Raw genomic sequence first — 16619 nt, 5'->3', positions numbered from 1 at the left:
GCCTGTCAAGTCCTTCTTTTGACCCATTTTGCCAAAGGAAAGGAAGTTGCCTAATAATTATGCACACCTGATATAGGGTGTTGATGTCATTAGACCACACCCCTTCTCATTACAGAGATGCACATCACCTAATATGCTTAATTGGTAGTAGGCTTTCGAGCCTATACAGCTTGGAGTAAGACAACATGCATAAAGAGGATGATGTGGTCAAAATACTCATTTGCCTAATAATTCTGCACTCCCTGTACAGGCCCCATGCCACCAATATCCTTGTGGACACAACCTCTTTAAGTCCACACAAGTAAAAATATGTAACTGGGTGTATGTAGGCAGATGAGGCTTCCGTGTGGCTTAAGCATCAGATTACCTTGATTGTGGGGTGGGGGGTTACAGCTTATGGGTGCACATCTTGTAGACAGGACAGATTTCTTGTAAGTTGGTAGATACAGTGCACCTTCTTTTGCTGCCCCCTCCTGGGGTTAAAATGAATTAAGGGGAACGTGTCGGCTCGTTTTTGTGATGGACTGCCCACCAATCTACTCCTGTTGCTCCCGAGGTGCTTCTTGTCCCCTTTTTCCCAGCTTGTAAATGTGCTGAAAATCAACTTTAATTTAGGCTCGCGCCATACGCCAGTTGGCCTTCTTAAAGGTGTTCTCTAGGCTCCCCTATATTGATGATCTATTGATGACACACCCGGCACCTCCGCCAATCGGCTGTATGAGGAGACGGCGCGCACCGTGTGCACGTCCCGTCTCTCTTCCTGCTCGCTGCTGCTTTGCCATAGACCAGGGATGGCCAACCTGCGGCTCTCCAGCTGTTGTAAAACTACAGCTCCCACCATGCGCTGGCAGTAGACTGATGGCTGTAGGCATACTGGGAGTTGTAGTTCTGCAACAGCTGGAGAGTCGCAGGTTGGCAATCCCTGGCAGGGGTGGTGCCGGGTGTTGGACCCCTGCCGATCTGGTATTGATGACCTATCCTGAGGATAGGTCATCAATATAGGAGAGCCTGGAGTACCCCTTTAAAAGGAGGAAAGTGCCGGCCTTTGACTTAAAGTCAAGCGCTCCCTGTCTGAACCCTACATCCCTGTCTTAAGGAAGGTCACGCCCCTTGTGTCTGCCGCTCTTGCACAGGCGCTATTCCCAGTCACTTTTGGTGTACGGCACCTCACTCCAAGGCTTGCGTGCGCCATGCAGCAGGAGAGCTCGTCTCTAGTAAGTATTGTGTGTTTTGGGAGAACAGAGGGCTGAGACCGAGCTTTCCTGCAGCGCATGCGCCTTGAAGCAGGGCATGCAACAATGGCACGTGTGTGATGTGCATGGACTTCTGCAAACCCCGTTGACATGTTTTGGAGTATCTAACCACCTCCTTTTTTTTTTTTTTTTTTTTTTTTATAGATTTTGCACGGTTTTAAGGAGCAGGTTGGCGAGGACAATTGGAACCAGTTTTCCGAGCAGTTTCCTCCGCTGCTGAAGGAGCGTCTGGCTGCTTTCTACGGGGTGTAATGTGAATGTGGGCAAATCTACACATACCCAGCGTGGGAGGTGAGAGGGGGTCTCCTTGACGGGGGGGGGGGGGTCATAGCTGGAATAAGCTGATACATTGTCTTCTCTCCTTCTTCTACAGGTTCCTGTTAGGTCCATGAGGTCATTGGGGAGATTGGTGTCCTACACCCCACACATCCAGTCTTTAGCGGGGTTTCAGGGAACAGTGTCCTGGGTCAGCGATATCCCTCCATTCCAGACTCCTTCCACCCGACTCCCGAGACGCCTCAGCGGAGAACAGGAGGATTGAAACGCCACCTTCCCGCCCTCTGAGACTTTTTTTTTTTTTGTTAAATTTTTATAGTAACTGAGCATGAGGGGGGAAGTTGTCTTAGGATTGAGATGTTAACCCTTGTAGGGTGGGGGGTAGGGCTTGTACTGGAGGAGCCGGTCCCACGTCAGGAACTGTTACCGGGCAGGGTTGGAGGGTTAGAATATAGAGCGGGAGGGAGGAGGGGAATTTACAGCTATAGATTGACTGTTCCCCTACAGTTTGGAGCAGGATAGGGTCAAACATAAGTAAGAAAACAAACAATGAAATTGCAGCAGGATAGGGATGCAAGCACAGAACAGAACAGAAGGTCGGCCATCTTTAAAAAGGCCCAGGTTCAGCCGGAGGAAGAGGTTGTAAAGTCAGGAGATACGTCTGTAGGAGGAGAGTGATTGTGGATTTTTATTTTATTTTTGCGTCTTTACTACTTTTGCTCCCTTTGCTAATTTGCACAAGAGGTAAATGGTTCACTACGAGTTGTCTCAGTCATGGCGACGACAGGTAGAGTCTTGGACAGGATCAGATTTCTTAAATTTTTTTTTAATTTTAAATGTTAGTATCTACACTTGTAGAATCGGTTCCGGGTGGGGGGGGGGAAAAGACTTTACTGCTGAGATCAGACCAGGGGGGCGCCCCCTAGTGGGTAAAAGAAAAGGAAGAGTTCATGCAGGGATTCGAGCTCACAATGCAAAGTCAATGGATAATAAATAAATTATTTCAGTGGAGATCTCTTTTTATAACCCAGACGCTCGGACACAGAGAAAGGACTCGTGGCTCTGCCCGCTGGTACCTGCAGTCTGCCTCAGGTTGCCACGCGGGAGGATACATAAGGGTTAAAGGGATTCTATAATGGAACTGTAGCTGTTGCTCTCCCTTTAACCCTTTGTGCTGACGTGCCTGCATGGCAGTGTTTGCACTCATCTTCACCACCCCTATAGGCTGCTGTGTGATATCAATGGAACGGATCCATAGAGAGCTGTAGGCACCCACTGCAGCCATCGTGCCACCCTACCCCCCCCCCCCCCCCCCCCTCCCTCCCCAAATAATGGCACTTGGGCACCTTATACTGCAAAGCGTAGTAGTTTGACACTTTTACCCCTACTTTTATAAAAAAAAACTTTTATCCATAGGCCAGGCATTGGGCCTCTAGTACAGAGCAGTCCATAGGTATCATTGGCACGGAGGTGGATGCTGCCACTGTGCACCATCTGTACCCTTCAAAATCTAAATAAAATAACCAATTTGCTGGCCTTTTGCAAAAAAAAATATGAATTAATGAATTTGTAAGGGGACATGTAAAGTGCACACAGGGCACGTGCAATCCTCCGCCAGGGGTTGTTTAAAGGGCACCTGTCAGCAGATTTGTGCCTGTTACATGTGCGCTTGGCAGCTGAAGGCATCTGTGTTGGTCCCATGGTCATATGTGCCAGCACTGCTGAGAATAATGATGTTTTTATATATGCAAATGAGCCTCTAGGAGCAACGGGGGCGTTACCATTACACCTAGAGGCTCTGCTCTCTCTGGCACTTTGATTGACGGGGTCAGTTGTAATGATGTTTTCACTGCCTGGCCCTGTCAGTCAAAGTGCCGAGGGAGGGGAAGCTGAGCCTCTAGGTGTAATGGCAACGCCCAATTGCTCCTAGAGGCTCATTTGCATATATTAAAACGTCATTTTTCTCAGCAATGCCGGCACATGGGAGCAACACAGTTGCCTTCAGCTACCGAGCGCACATGTAACAGGTACAAAACTGCTGACAGATGCCCTTTGAAAAATGGCAATGAATTCTTCAAGGTGTCCATGATGTAGTTGGGCAATTACGGCCATGAGCAGTCTAGAAGACATTCCAGATGAGAGAGTATAGGCAGCTCTACATCTTGTCCACAAGGCAGACGGGGGGGACAAAAAGTGGGGGAGCTCGCCCATTGCAACCAGAGTACAACGTGCCCACCCGATGCAGGATCAAAGGAGCTCGGAGTCTGGTTGCGATGTGACGAGTCCGGGGGCCCGTGACCAACATTCCAGTACTTACCTGATAGAAAACATGTATTTTTTTATTTATTTTTTTCCTAATGAAGATTTGTAGCCAGAAAGTAGTAGAAGGGTCTGAGACTTCACTGACACTGTGAAAAGGGAGATGGGCGTGTGACGTGGCTTTAGGCTCAGTGTTGTATAGGAAAGGGTTAAGCCGGCCACGTCCCTCCCTGGTGGGCAGGTTTGGCAGTTTTAATGGGTAGCGTAGGGTTAGACGGCGTACGGGTAGGTGTGGTGAAGTGTGAGCTCCTGGGCCGAGGTTTCCTTAGCATCCTCCCTTCCTGTTTTGCATAGTAGGGCACACCACTAGGCTCCAGGTGAATTCTGGGACTGTATATTGGTATTTGTGATGTAATGTTTCCTATGGTAAAACTGCAGTGTATTTAGTGTAAAGCCGTCTGCTTGCACCTTTGCTCAGATGAGAATTATATTCTCATTTTATGTATATTTTTTATTTTTTTTTGTTAACTAAAATGCAGTTTTTTTTTGTGACTCGACTCGTCTACTGTCCTGTTTGTAGTGGAGAGGGCGGTAAGTGCCGAGTTCTCCTGCAGCGCCTCCACTGAAGAAATGAGGCATTGCAGATTTAAAAGTCAAAGAACTGGCCATGGTCCTCCACTCTGGGTAGATGATGAGGATCCTGAACAGTGGCTTCCTGGGTTACAAAGTCATGGCTACCTTCTTTTGAAAATGGCACCGCACCTTTCTCCAGGTTGTGTGTGGTACTGGCCCATTTTCTTCCACACAACTGAGTTGCAATAGTAGATACAACCCATCAACAAGTGAGGCGATTTTGGAAGCGGCAATGTTTTTCTATGCCTGGACTCATGCACAATCCCCCTTTTTTTTTTTTTTTTTTTTTTACAGGTCCGTATACGGAACCATTCATTTCAATAGAGCTTGGAAAAAACCTGTGCATTCAGTATCTGTATGTCCGTGAAAAAAAATAGAACATGTCCTATTGTTGCCCCTTTTGTGGTCAAGAACAGGCATTGTTACAATGGATCCGCAAAAAATATGGATGCATGAGCCCTAACTCAGAATTTCTGAGGTGCTTTTGGAAACAGCCATGTTTTTCTATCCCTGGACAATCCCTTCAAGGCCTCATGCACACGGCCGTTGTGTGCCCGTGGGTCCATAATCACGGAGATGCGGAACGGAAGCACTACAGAGCGCTTCTGTGGTGTTTCTGGCCGTGCCTCCGCACCCCCAAAAAATAGAATGTGTTCTATTTTTTTTGCGGTGTGGATGGATCGTGGACCCATGCAAGTTGAATGGGTCTCAATCTGTCCCGGCCGCCGCACAACGGCTGTGTGCATGAGGCCTAAGGCTAAGTTCACATCAGCGTTTTATTTTCTGATCTGTCAGAAGAACAGAAAAAAAAATGGATCCTGAGCATCCGTTGTTCACATTTTGCATCCGTTTTAGCCATTTTTCACCTGAGATCCGTTTTTATTAAACGGGGGGGAACGCATCTCGGATAGAAATGGCGAAAACGGAAGCAAAATGTGCACAACGGATGCTTACAATACAGGATCAGTTTCATTTTCCGTTCTTCTGAAGAGAAAAAAAAACGTGATGTGAACGCAGCCTTAGGCCTCTTGCACACGAATGTGTGTGCCCTGTGGCCGTGCTGCGGGCAGCAATGCATGAGCACCAACCGTGGGGCAGCGGATTGCGGACCCATTCACTTTAATTGGTCTGCGATCCGCCTGTTCCGCAAAAAGATAGAACACGTTCTATCTTTTTGCGGAACGGAAGTACTCCATAGTGCTTGCGTAGGGTTCCATTCCACATCTCCGGACCCATTCAAGTGAATGGGTCCGCATCCGTGATGCGGAATGCCCACGGCACGGCGCCCGTATTTTCCGCATCAGCAATACGGCCATGGAGCGCACGCGTTTGTGTGAAAGAGACCTTACTCTGCCTTTTAAAATTCCTAGACCTTGTATTGTGCGGCCAAGCCGCCGCTCCTCCCTAATCCTGCTTCATTGTGTCTAGTGAGGTACTTTGTTGACAGCTCTGTATGGCTGTGCATGCAGGGGGAGCTGCTGCTGCGGGGCCCGAACTCAGGAACGGGCCCAGGAAGAGGACAAAAGGATTTATTTTCAGCGGCGAGTGTGGTGCTCCTAGTCCTAGCACTGGTCTTCTTCTCCAGGTGCCTGCACTGCACTCAGTCCTGGCAGCGCACCACTTCAGGGCGGTACGTAGCGTGCGTGGGAGTGCACTATGACCTGATGCGCCCGGACACAGTGCTGCACAAACAGCGGAGGCGCCTGCAGGAGAACAGAGGTCAGTATATTTAGCCCAGTCTGGGGGGGTAAGGCCCTTTCAAAAATGTGCTGTCTGGTCTGTGAAATGCGGTCCGTCCGACGGACACATTTCCTGTTGCGACCATGGGTTATGTGACCCAAACGCCCGGCATCACGGTGTTCTACGAGTTCAGGTCAGATGAGCCGGTACGTCTCTAGCGGTGATGTGATTGGCCCCAGCTGTAGCGGTCGGCGTGCAGACAGGTCTGTTTTAATGGGGCACGCTTCCCGACCACTGCCCTAGGAAATGACAACCCACTGAGCCATATTTATCCTCCATCTTACGGCCACAATTCCTGACCTGACGGCATGATACGCATATATATGATGATTTAAAGCTGGGGTCTGGCTGGGTGTAGCCGCTGTAATACGGATTCTAAAATACGAATTTGTCTTTACTACATGCGAAACACAGACCTCCCACGTCTGAAGTGATTGCTCCACCTCGGTGTGTTAATGGCCTCTCTCAGAATCCATGTCCGTAACATGTATCCAGACACAATGCCGCCACGATTGCTCCACATAGACTTTAAGGGTACGGCAACACTGGTCGTGGCCAGGATCGCAGAGTGGCGGTGATCTTATAGAAATGAATCCAACACGGCTGGGGTTTTTTTTGTCACTCAAACTGCAATCCTATACATTTCCATAGGATCGCTGCGACCCTGGCCGGGACCAGTGTTGCCGTACCCTTAGGGTCTCATGCACACGACCCCGTCATGTTTTGCGGTCTGCAAATTACGGATGCCGTTCATGTGTGTTCTGCAATTTGCCCATTATAGAAATGGCTATTTTTGTCCGCAAGACTAGGACATTTTTTATTCTTTGCAGGGCAACGGATGCGGACAGCACACAGAGTGGTGGCCCCATAGAAGTGAATGGGTCCGCATCCGAGCTGCAAAAAAAATAAAAAATGCGGCTCGGATACGGACCCAAACAACGTCCGTGTGCATGAGCCCGATGGGCGAGAGCTTGCAGTGAAAAAAATAATCCTCTACTGCAGGAATAAGCAACCTCCGGCGCTCCAGCTGGTTTGAAACTACAACTCCCAGAATCCTCTGTACACTTCTATGAGAGGTACAATAACAGCCGAGTAAAGTGTATACATACTGGGAGTTGTAGTTTCACCGCAGCTGGAGTGGCGGAGGATGCTGATCCCTGCTCTGTGTATGTAGCGCCTCTGCAGGCTTGAGCGTCTCTATGACAACAGACTACAAACATGGCCTCTATGTAGTCAGATCATGTGGTAATGGGGGGAAATCAGAAGGGAGTAAAGAAAGCATAAAAAAGAGCACAACCTATAAAGCAGAGCAGTCCTGGATTTTAGGGGGTCCCCCCCCCCCCCCCCCCAATATATACCCTGTACTGTGGGTCTGTTTGTATAGATTTACAGGGACAGCATCGGGAAGTGAAGTGCAATTATTGGTAGTTCATTTACACTGCGTGAGAAATGAGCGACATTTGGGTGAGTAGCGCACCCTTCAGACTGTTTTTTTTTTTTTTACTATTTATACACAATATATATATATATATATATATATATACTGTGTGGCACTGTTTGGGTCCTAAACACTGTATAAGGTACATATACCAGCCTTGTGTGAATTACACACAAAATAAAAATATATATAAATAATTTCCACAAACTTCATTTTCCTTAGAGTGCTGTACCAACCTCTTCACCAGCAGGGTGCGCACTCACCTCACAAGAAGTAAAAGCACGGCCGCCTTAGCCACGCCTCTCGCTTCTTTATTGGCTCCTTTTACTGTTTCCACGGTTACACTGTCGCTACCGGACCGGCTTATTTGTGTCGCGGTGACGTCATTGACAGGGGCCGGAAGTATGGGCGGTGTCCTAGGAGACAGGTGTGTAGAATCGGTAGATTGAGAGGGACGTCAGAAAATGGATAAATGGTGGTGATTAGCGGGCGCTCTGTGCCTGTATTACTGGGCATAGCGGCCCCTATTCTGTGGGGACCCCCTCAGTCTGCCAGTGTAGTATATATGTATCAGTGAAGGGGATGTCCTGGCCTAGAAGAACATGGGTTGTGTAATGGTATTAAAGCTCCATTGAAGTGAATAGAGCTGAGCAGCAATACCACCTACAACCTGTGGACAGGGGTGGCGCTGTTCCTGGAAGAAAGCGGCCATGTTTTTCTAAGGCTGGACAAGCCCTTTAAGCCTCATATAATGGGGATAGATTGGACAGCTTTGTATTCATTTAGCTGGTACCTCTTGGTATGTGTCACCAGGTCTGTCGAAAATGGTATCTGTCCGCCGATGAGCAACCGTGACCGTGATTGCCATGGTTATGTCCCTTTCTTGTGGTGCAGGTCCTAGGTATTTTGGCGTTGCTGCAGTTGAGGGGTTTTAGAGCGGCACCAGGAAGCTCTGATCCCAGCTGTTAACCCTTTGATCATACCGCAGTATCCCCCCCCCACCTGCAATCGGCGACCAGATCGGAGACTGGGAGAGACATTGCAGTCGGCTGTGAGGACCTACGAAGGACCCCAAGGCGGTCTCTCTGGGCACACTAGTATTGCCCCTAACCTCAGCCACAGGGGGTCATTTTACAAGTATTTTTCCTCCAGCTTTTGGCGTGGGCAGCCACAGTGGATCATGGGTCCGTGATCCGGCCGTTCCGCAAAAAGATAGGACATGTTCCATCTTTTAGCGGAACGGAAGTATGGGACGAAACCCCATGGAAGCACTTCGTAGTGTTCCGTTCCGTGCTTCCATTCTGCATCTCCGGATTTGCGGACCCATTGAAGTAAATAGGTCCGCCTCTGTGTTGTGGAATGCCGACGGAACGGTGCCTGTGCAGATCCGCAGCATGAGACGCCGACGGTCGTGTGCAATAGGCCTAAAAGGGGTATTTCTGTCGGCCCCATAGAAATGAATGGGAGCAGTGGCGGTGCGCTCCCATTACCTTCTATGGGGAGAGCGCTTGGTGGTGGCCGGACCGGAGTCCTCCAGCCACCACCTTTCCTGCTCCGTTTCCGGTGTAGGCACCCGCACCTATCAGACAATGGGGGCATATCCTAGAGATATGCGCCCATTGTCTAATATGGGATAACCCCTTTAAATAAGTGCACGTGTGAGGTATCCGCTTGACCGTCATGACCTGAAGAATTTAATTATGAGGTTATTTCACATGAAACATGAATGGAGTAAAAAATAAACAAAACACTCCTAAAATCTCTTAGTTCTGCAGCAAAAAATAAAATGAAATATTGCACCATTTATTTTATAGGTACCCCAAACAAGTGACACAAAAAAAGCCATAATATTTCTCCCACATGAAGCAAGGCCTCAGGTCAATGACAGATGGCTGCGGCTGCTGAAAGGGGCAATAGCGAAAACCTTTTCCTGGTCATTAAGGCCTCATGCACGACCGTAGGAAGTCCATGCCGTATTGCGGAATGGAAACAGCAGATGCGGATCCATTCACTTGAGTCCGCAATCCGGAAGGTACGGTGCGGTGCAGAACGGAGGCACGGATCAGAAGCCTACGGAAGCACTACGGAGCGCTTCCATGGGTTTTCTGTCCGTGCCTCTGCCCTGCGGACTGTCGGATGCGGATTGCAGACCCCATTCAAGTGAATGGGTCCGCGTCCGCAGATAGCGGGCACACGGTCGTTGCTCAGCAACCTTGGGCACTCCAGCTGTTGTGAAACTACAATTCCCAGCATGCTCCATTCATTTCTTTGAGGGTTCTGAGATGAGGAAGTATGGATGCTGGGAGTTGTAGTTTCACAACTGCTGGAGTGCTATAGACTATCATTTAAAAAAAAATGTCACGCAACATTATTGCAACAAATAGTTGCTGTTTAGCCCTAGTCTAAGGGTACTTTCACACTTGCGTTTTTCTTTTCCGGCATAGAGTTCCGTCACAGGGGCTCTATACCGGAAAATAACTGATCAGGCATATCCTCATGCATTCTGAATGGAGAGTAAGACGTCTTCAGTTCAGTCGTTTTGACTGATCAGGCAAAAGAGAAAACCGTAGCATGCTACGGTTTTATCTCCGGCGAAAAAAACTGAAGACTTGCCTGAATGCCGGATCCGGCATTTTTTTCCATAGGAATGTATTAGTGCCGGATCCGGCATTCAAAATACCGGAATGCCGGATCCGTCCTTCCGGTCTGCGCATGCGCAGACCTTTAAAAATGAAAAAAATAAAATAAAAAATGGATCCGTTTTGCCTGATGACACCGGAAAAACGGATCCGGTATTGCAATGCATTTTTCTGACTGATCAGGCATTTTTCTGACTGATCAGGATCCTGATCAGTCAGAAAAATGCCTGATCAGTCAGAAAAAATGACATCCGTTTGCATACAATTTGCCTGATCAGGCAGTCAGTTCAGGCAACGGAACTGCCTGCCGGAATCAAACAACGCAAGTGTGAAAGTACCCTAAGGCCTTTTCAGGGCTGGTCATTCAGGGGTTAAAGCGCGGAAATCTGTCTTAAGGGGGAGCTCCGTTAAAATGTTGCCGCTGTAATTATTCTGAAAAAACAATATCTTGGTTGCTAAGCATCGGCTCCGTATGTTGGGGCTGTTGCTTAGGACTTTCAGCGGATCAGGCTGGTGGGTGACAACTCGGGTCTCAGTGCTGTCACATGTCTGGGCCCAGCGTAGGATGTCTAGACTGGAAAGCGTTTACAAAGAACGCCTCGGTGCACACATGCATTACACTGTAATGCTTCATGTCCCCTGTGGGGGCGCTGCAGGGATATTCACTGGCTTGCATTACCCAGTTCTCATTGAAGTTGATGGGTTTTCCATGTAAATCACAGAAATGGCAGGTCCTCCTGTGAGAGTGAGACTCTGTTGTCACCCTCTGCTCGGTTATCGGCTGTCCACATTAGATCACTGGGGGTCCACCTGCTGGGGAGGAGGGGGTTAGTTCCATATCCCCTGTTTGAATGGAGCAGCAGTCAAGCTTGTATACACTGCCGGAGATGAGCCGCTAATCGCATCCGTACAGGGGGATACAGGACCCCCATTCTTGTGATCTGTACGGGGACCCAGCGGTGGACCTATCTCACGACTGGATCACCTCTTTAGTTTAAATGCATATTTGAAAATGGCTTTTAAAAAACAAGACAACCCCTTTTAGGGGACAGCCACGTGGGTCACAGATCCGACAGATTGCTACGCACAGCATTGTACTGTAGCAGCAACGTGTAAATTCCACAACACATCTGCACAGCCCCTCTAAGCTTGAGGTATTTTGGGGTTTCTTTTATGGAAAAAAAAACCCAGCAGAATCTCAGCGGTTATGGTGCTTACAAGTGGATGCCATCTTTAAAGACCGACAGACCTGGTCTTTAAAGATGGCACCCACTTGCAAGCACCATAACCGCTGAGATTCTGCAGTTTTAAACAGCAAAGTTCTGGGCTTAATGACTGCGATCAGTAATACTGCCGATCGCGGACATTTAACCCCTCAGATAACCGTGGTCAAATGTGACAAGAAGCCATGCACTTCCCGAGCCAGGCCACCTTCCTCTGACTGAGATGGGGGAAGGCGGGATCCGTACTAGTAATATGCCTGAGCCCGTACAAGACCAAGGGCAATTACAAGTATATTCCAATGCTGACCTGCAGGTGGCAGCACTACATTGGAAACTCATTACAGAATACAAGTGGCAATCTAAAGAGTGCTCCTTATAGGCATCTATAAAGAAAAGTTTTTAAAATATAAAATAAAAAAATAAACAATAAAAAAATTAAACATCATGGGAGTCACCGCGTCCGTAAATGCCTTCACTATTAAAATATAAAAATATTATTCCGATACTCAAACAGCTTAACAAAAAAAATCTAAATGGCCGATTCGACATTTGTTTTTTCACCCCCGAAAAAATTTAATAAAAAGCGATCAAAAAGTCACACACCCCAAAATACAATTAAAACTACAGATGGTCCCACAAAAAAATGACCCCCATACAGCTCTCCTGACAGAATATGAAGATGAAATGAAAAACTTTTTTTTCTTCAGTTTTTATTTTTTTCAGTATTAAAACACAAAAAAACTATATATACCGTAATCGTAGTGACCCGGAGAATAAAAGTAACAGTCAGTTTTACCGCATACTGAATGCCGTAAAAACAAAAACACATAAAACTATGGCGGAATTGCATTTTATTTTTTTTCCAATTCCACCCTACTTGGATTTTTTTTCCAGCTCCCCACTACATTGTATGCAATATTAAATGGTGCCATTAGAAAGTACAACTTGTCCTGCAAAAAACAATCCCTCATACGGCTATGTGAAAAATAAAAAAGTTATGGCTCTGTGAAAACCGAAACCACAAATACAGAAAATTGCAGTAGGGTTTCTCGCCCATTCCATTGGGGGACACAGACCATGGGTATAGCTTAGGCTACCACTAGGAGGAGACACTATGCAAATAAGAAAAACAGCTCCTCCTCCACGAGGACCTCCGTTTTAGCTTAGTGTCGGATAAGGAGGTGACACTCCTGCTCATGCAGGGTTGTCCCTGTCGTTTTTTCTTATCCTGTTTGTTGTTTTTCTAATCAGAGGACGCAGGGTCGCATGGTGCATCCCTGGTCTCTCAGCGGAGCGAGCGGCGGGGTCGAATGAGCGTCCCAGGCTACCTCCCTTTCCCCCCAGAAGATAAGTGAAACCAGGCTCGACCTGCAGCTCCGGTGGCCTACCAGATCCGTCACCTAGTTCTGCCCTCTTTCCAGTGCACTGTCACTCCTTGTGCCAGATGACTGAAGAGGTGACCCCCTGCTGGTCCGGAACAGAGGGTGAAGACTGCAGGACTAAGATAAGTACAGCGGCTCTCCTGCAAACTCCTTCTCCCCCTGTGCTCACACTGTGACACGGCTCTTTAGGGCTTACCTTTGGATCTGGGTGGGCCTGCTGGGTGAGAGGGAGGAGGTTCCTTCTTGGGGCAGTGGCTATTCGGGGCGCCCCCGGCACGGCGGGCGCCATTTTCGGAGTCGGGGTCTGCTTTTTTCCCCGCGTGCTCTGTAAAAGGACTGGGGGGCGGAGCCTATCGCGTCTGCTCCGGCGCTTCCGCTTTGCCTCAGCGCTTCCTCCACGCTTGGCTGCTACTCCAGCTCCTCATAGGTCACGGTAGGACAGATAGTGTTCCGCAAAACTGTAGGAGACCCTGACTCTGGGATTGCCGGCGTCATGCCAAGACCTGGGGCCTCCCACTGGGATCCTGTATGGTTTGCTGCTTGCCATTATCGGTTACAGGCTCCTGTGACTCTTGCCTTGCTTCGGGACAGGATCATCCACCTCCTCCTCCCCCTCCACCAAACCAGCCCAGTCCCTCCTCCGCCCCTTTGGAGCCAGCGGAACCCTCCTGGGCCTCTGCCATAGCTAGGGCGGCCGCGGACTTGGCCCAAGTCTCGCGCGTGGCCACAGCCTTTATGGAGCGCATGGCGGCCTCGGATCCGCCGCTTGCGGTGCCTGTGGTTAGCACCGCTCCACCTCCCGGTGCCCCCCACAGAGGACACTCAACCGTTAAGAGGCAGCGTACGCAGCAGCATCCCTCCTCGGATGACTCTGCTTCTCCCCCTCGCCTGGAGGCGTGTTCAGCCTCTGCCCCTCGCAGGGACTACAGGTCTGAAGGGGTAAGGTCCGGCTCGGATGAGGACACGGAACCGGAACCCTCGCCTAAGCTCTCCACCATGGTGGCAGACTTGGTCACGGTGGTCCGAGATACCTTTGACATCCAGGGGGAACCTCCTTCTGCTAGTAGCCAGGAATTCCCTCTTTTCCACTCCAGAAGGGGTGGCGCACCAGAGGCAGTCACATTCCCCATTCATGGCGCGTTCGCCAAGGTCCTTTCAAAGGCTTGGGAGCGCCCTAATCACCGTTTTTCTGCCACAAGGCGCATGGATACTCTGTATCCTTTCCCGGCAGATAATGTGCAGCAGTGGTCTTCTCCTCCTAAGGTCGACCCGCCGGTGGCCAGATTGGCTAAGAATACGGCAATACCAGTCCTGGACGGGTCCTCCCTACAGAACTCCGTTGACAGGCGTTTGGACTCTCTTTCCAAAGCCATCATTACTCTGGCGGGCACAGGTCTGCAGCCCGCAATCGCCTCGGCCTGGGTAGCCAGGCCGCTTTCGGTGTGGTTGCAGCGCCATCATCAGGACCTCGCGGAGCAGGGTGCCTCTGCGGACACCCTGAACTTCGTCCTCCAGATGTCCCAAGCGGCAACATTCCTCTGTGAGGCCTCATTGGACGTCGGCACTCTTTTTGCGCGGGTTTCAGCCCTCTCGGTCACTCAGCGCAAGGAGGTCTGGTTAAAGGTCTGGGACGCTGACGCTTCCTCCAAGTGCTCCCTCACTAACCTCCCCTTTGCGGGCTCCAGGATCTTCGATGCTAAGCTGGACGAGATTATCTCTGACGCTACAGGGGGCAAGAGCACACACCTGCCCCAATCTAGATCCAAGCACGCCTTCAGAGCTCGCCCCTTTGGCTCTAGAAACCAGTCCTTTCGGCGCTCCTGCTCCAGGTCTGCGACAGCCCCCTCCTCCGGCGGCTCTCAGGACTCCCGCAAGAAGCCTTCCTTTAAGCCTCAACCTTCCTGGCGCTCGCAGGCACAATCCAGACCTCCGGAACGTTTCTTCCCTTCTCGGGTTCCGGGGGATCCGTCCCAAGCCTCGGCCCTTTTACAAGTGGTCTCTTCCCTTCTGGTCTGGGGAGTAGTTGCCCCAGTTCCTCTGGAGGAACAGGGTACAGGGTCATACTCAAATCTCTTTGTAGTGCCAAAGAAGGAGGGATCAGTGCATCCGGTCCTAGACCTGAAGCTCTTAAACAAGTCCCTGCGGGTGCGGAGGTTCCGGGTGGCATCCCTCCGCTCAGTTATTGCTTCTCTTCTTCCAGGGGAGTTCCTTGCGTCAGTGGACATCCGGGGCGCCTATCTACATGTCCCTATCACAGAATCTCACCACAGATTCCTGCGCTTAGTCATTGGCGGCCGTCATTATCAGTTCGTCGCCCTTCCCTTTGGGCTGGCGACAGCCCCGCGGGTATTCACAAAAATCTTGGCGCCGCTCATGGCGCTTCTTCGCACCAGGGGCATATCTCTGTTGCTCTACTCGGATGACATACTGATAAAGGCTCCCTCTTGTCACCAGGCCGAAGACAGCGTCAGGATCACTGTTCAGTCTCTGCAACAGTTCGGCTGGCTGATCAACTTCCCGAAGTCCTCTCTCCAACCTTCCCAGAGGGTGACCTTCCTGGGGATCATTCTGGACACCACTGCAGCCCGGGTATTCCTTCCGGATTGCAAGTTCTCACGGATACAGGAGTCAGTGTCTCGCCTTCTGCATTCCCTGTGTATCTCCATCAGGGAGTGCATGCAGGTTCTGGGGCTTATGGTGGCCTCCTTCGAGGCTGTCCTCTTTGCCCAGTTTCACACTCGGCCTCTGCAACAGGCGATCCTGCCCTTCTGGGACATGACATCGAGGGGTCTGGACTCTCAGATCCGCCTACCTCCTCGGGTTCGCATGGAACTCCAGTGGTGGCTGTCCCCTCAGAATCTGGCTTCAGGGAGATCCTTCCTCCCAATTTAATGGACAGTCGTCACCACCGATGCCAGTCTCCTGGGTTGGGGTGGCATCAACATACTGGATCTTAGAGCAATTTTCCTCTCTCTGTCTCATTGGACCCCCCTCCTAGCGGGTCTCCCGGTAAGGGTCCAGTCGGACAATGCCACAGCTGTGGCCTACATCAATCATCAGGGCTGAACCCGCAGCCGGACAGTGATGCAAGAGGTGAAAAGGATCCTCCAGTGGGCGGAAACTCATGTTCCAATATTGTCCGCAGTGTACATCCCAGGGGTCGGAAACTGGACGGCAGACTTTCTCAGCCGCAACAGGGTGGATCCGGGAGAGTGGTCTCTGCATCCGGACGTCTTCGAGGACGTCTGTCGCCGTTGGGGCCGCCCGGACGTGGACCTGATGGCGTCCAGGCTCAACAACAAGGTTCCCACGTTCCTGGCCCGAGCTCGGGATACGGAGGCGTACGGGGTGGACGCTCTGGTGTCTCCGTGGCAAGACTTCGCGCTCCTCTATGTCTTCCCACCACTGCCTCTACTCCCAAAGGTTCTTCGCAGGGTCGCGGCGGAAGGGATCCCGACCATACTCATCGCCCCCCATTGGCCTCGCCCCGCCTGGTTCTCGGAGGTCACTCGGATGCTGGCAGACGTTCCGTGGCCTCTTCCTCTCAGGGAGGACCTGCTGTCTCAAGGACCGCTCTTCCACCAGAATTTACAGCCGCTTCATTTAACGGTGTGGCTGTTGAGACCTCCATCTTGAAGATGAGGGGCTTCTCAGACTCTGTCGTGAGGACCATGATAAGAGCCAGGAAACCAGCTTCCTCCCGATATACTATCGTACCTAGAAGGCCTTTCTTGCCTTTTGCGAGAAGTTAGGTGTTTTTCCCCCTTCGCTTCTCC

The 16619-nt window shown here is 50.3% G+C and overlaps 2 protein-coding genes across 4 annotated transcripts in view; both read left to right on the top strand.

Moving 5' to 3' along the window:
* TNPO2 (transportin 2) overlaps window positions 1–3264 on the top strand; it is a 31419-nt gene extending 28155 nt beyond the window's left edge. Inside the window, exons 24-25 of the mRNA XM_044278942.1 lie at window positions 1398–1544; window positions 1627–3264. Of these exons, the coding sequence (XP_044134877.1) occupies window positions 1398–1505 (108 nt within the window). The 3' untranslated portion in view covers window positions 1506–1544; window positions 1627–3264. The remainder of the gene's footprint in view (window positions 1–1397; window positions 1545–1626) is intronic.
* A 2828-nt stretch (window positions 3265–6092) lies between these two features.
* Window positions 6093–16619, top strand: part of FBXW9 (F-box and WD repeat domain containing 9) — a 30345-nt gene continuing 19818 nt past the window's right edge. The window contains exons 1-2 of one of the 3 annotated variants that reach the window (XM_044278939.1): window positions 7992–8026; window positions 12713–15740. In XM_044278939.1, coding sequence (XP_044134874.1) covers window positions 13372–15735 — 2364 coding nt within the window. In that variant the 5' untranslated portion in view covers window positions 7992–8026; window positions 12713–13371 and the 3' untranslated portion in view covers window positions 15736–15740. Of the gene's footprint in view, window positions 6141–7991; window positions 8027–12712; window positions 15741–16619 lie in introns of those variants that run through there. The other 2 variants (XM_044278941.1, XM_044278940.1) reach the window with 2 other exon arrangements.

Source organism: Bufo gargarizans, chromosome 2, assembly GCF_014858855.1.
Source record: "Bufo gargarizans isolate SCDJY-AF-19 chromosome 2, ASM1485885v1, whole genome shotgun sequence".
In the NCBI taxonomy this organism is placed as follows: Eukaryota; Metazoa; Chordata; class Amphibia; order Anura; family Bufonidae; genus Bufo; species Bufo gargarizans.
The sequence above is the reverse complement of the archived record's forward strand: the minus strand, read 5'-3'. Positions and strand labels throughout refer to the sequence as shown.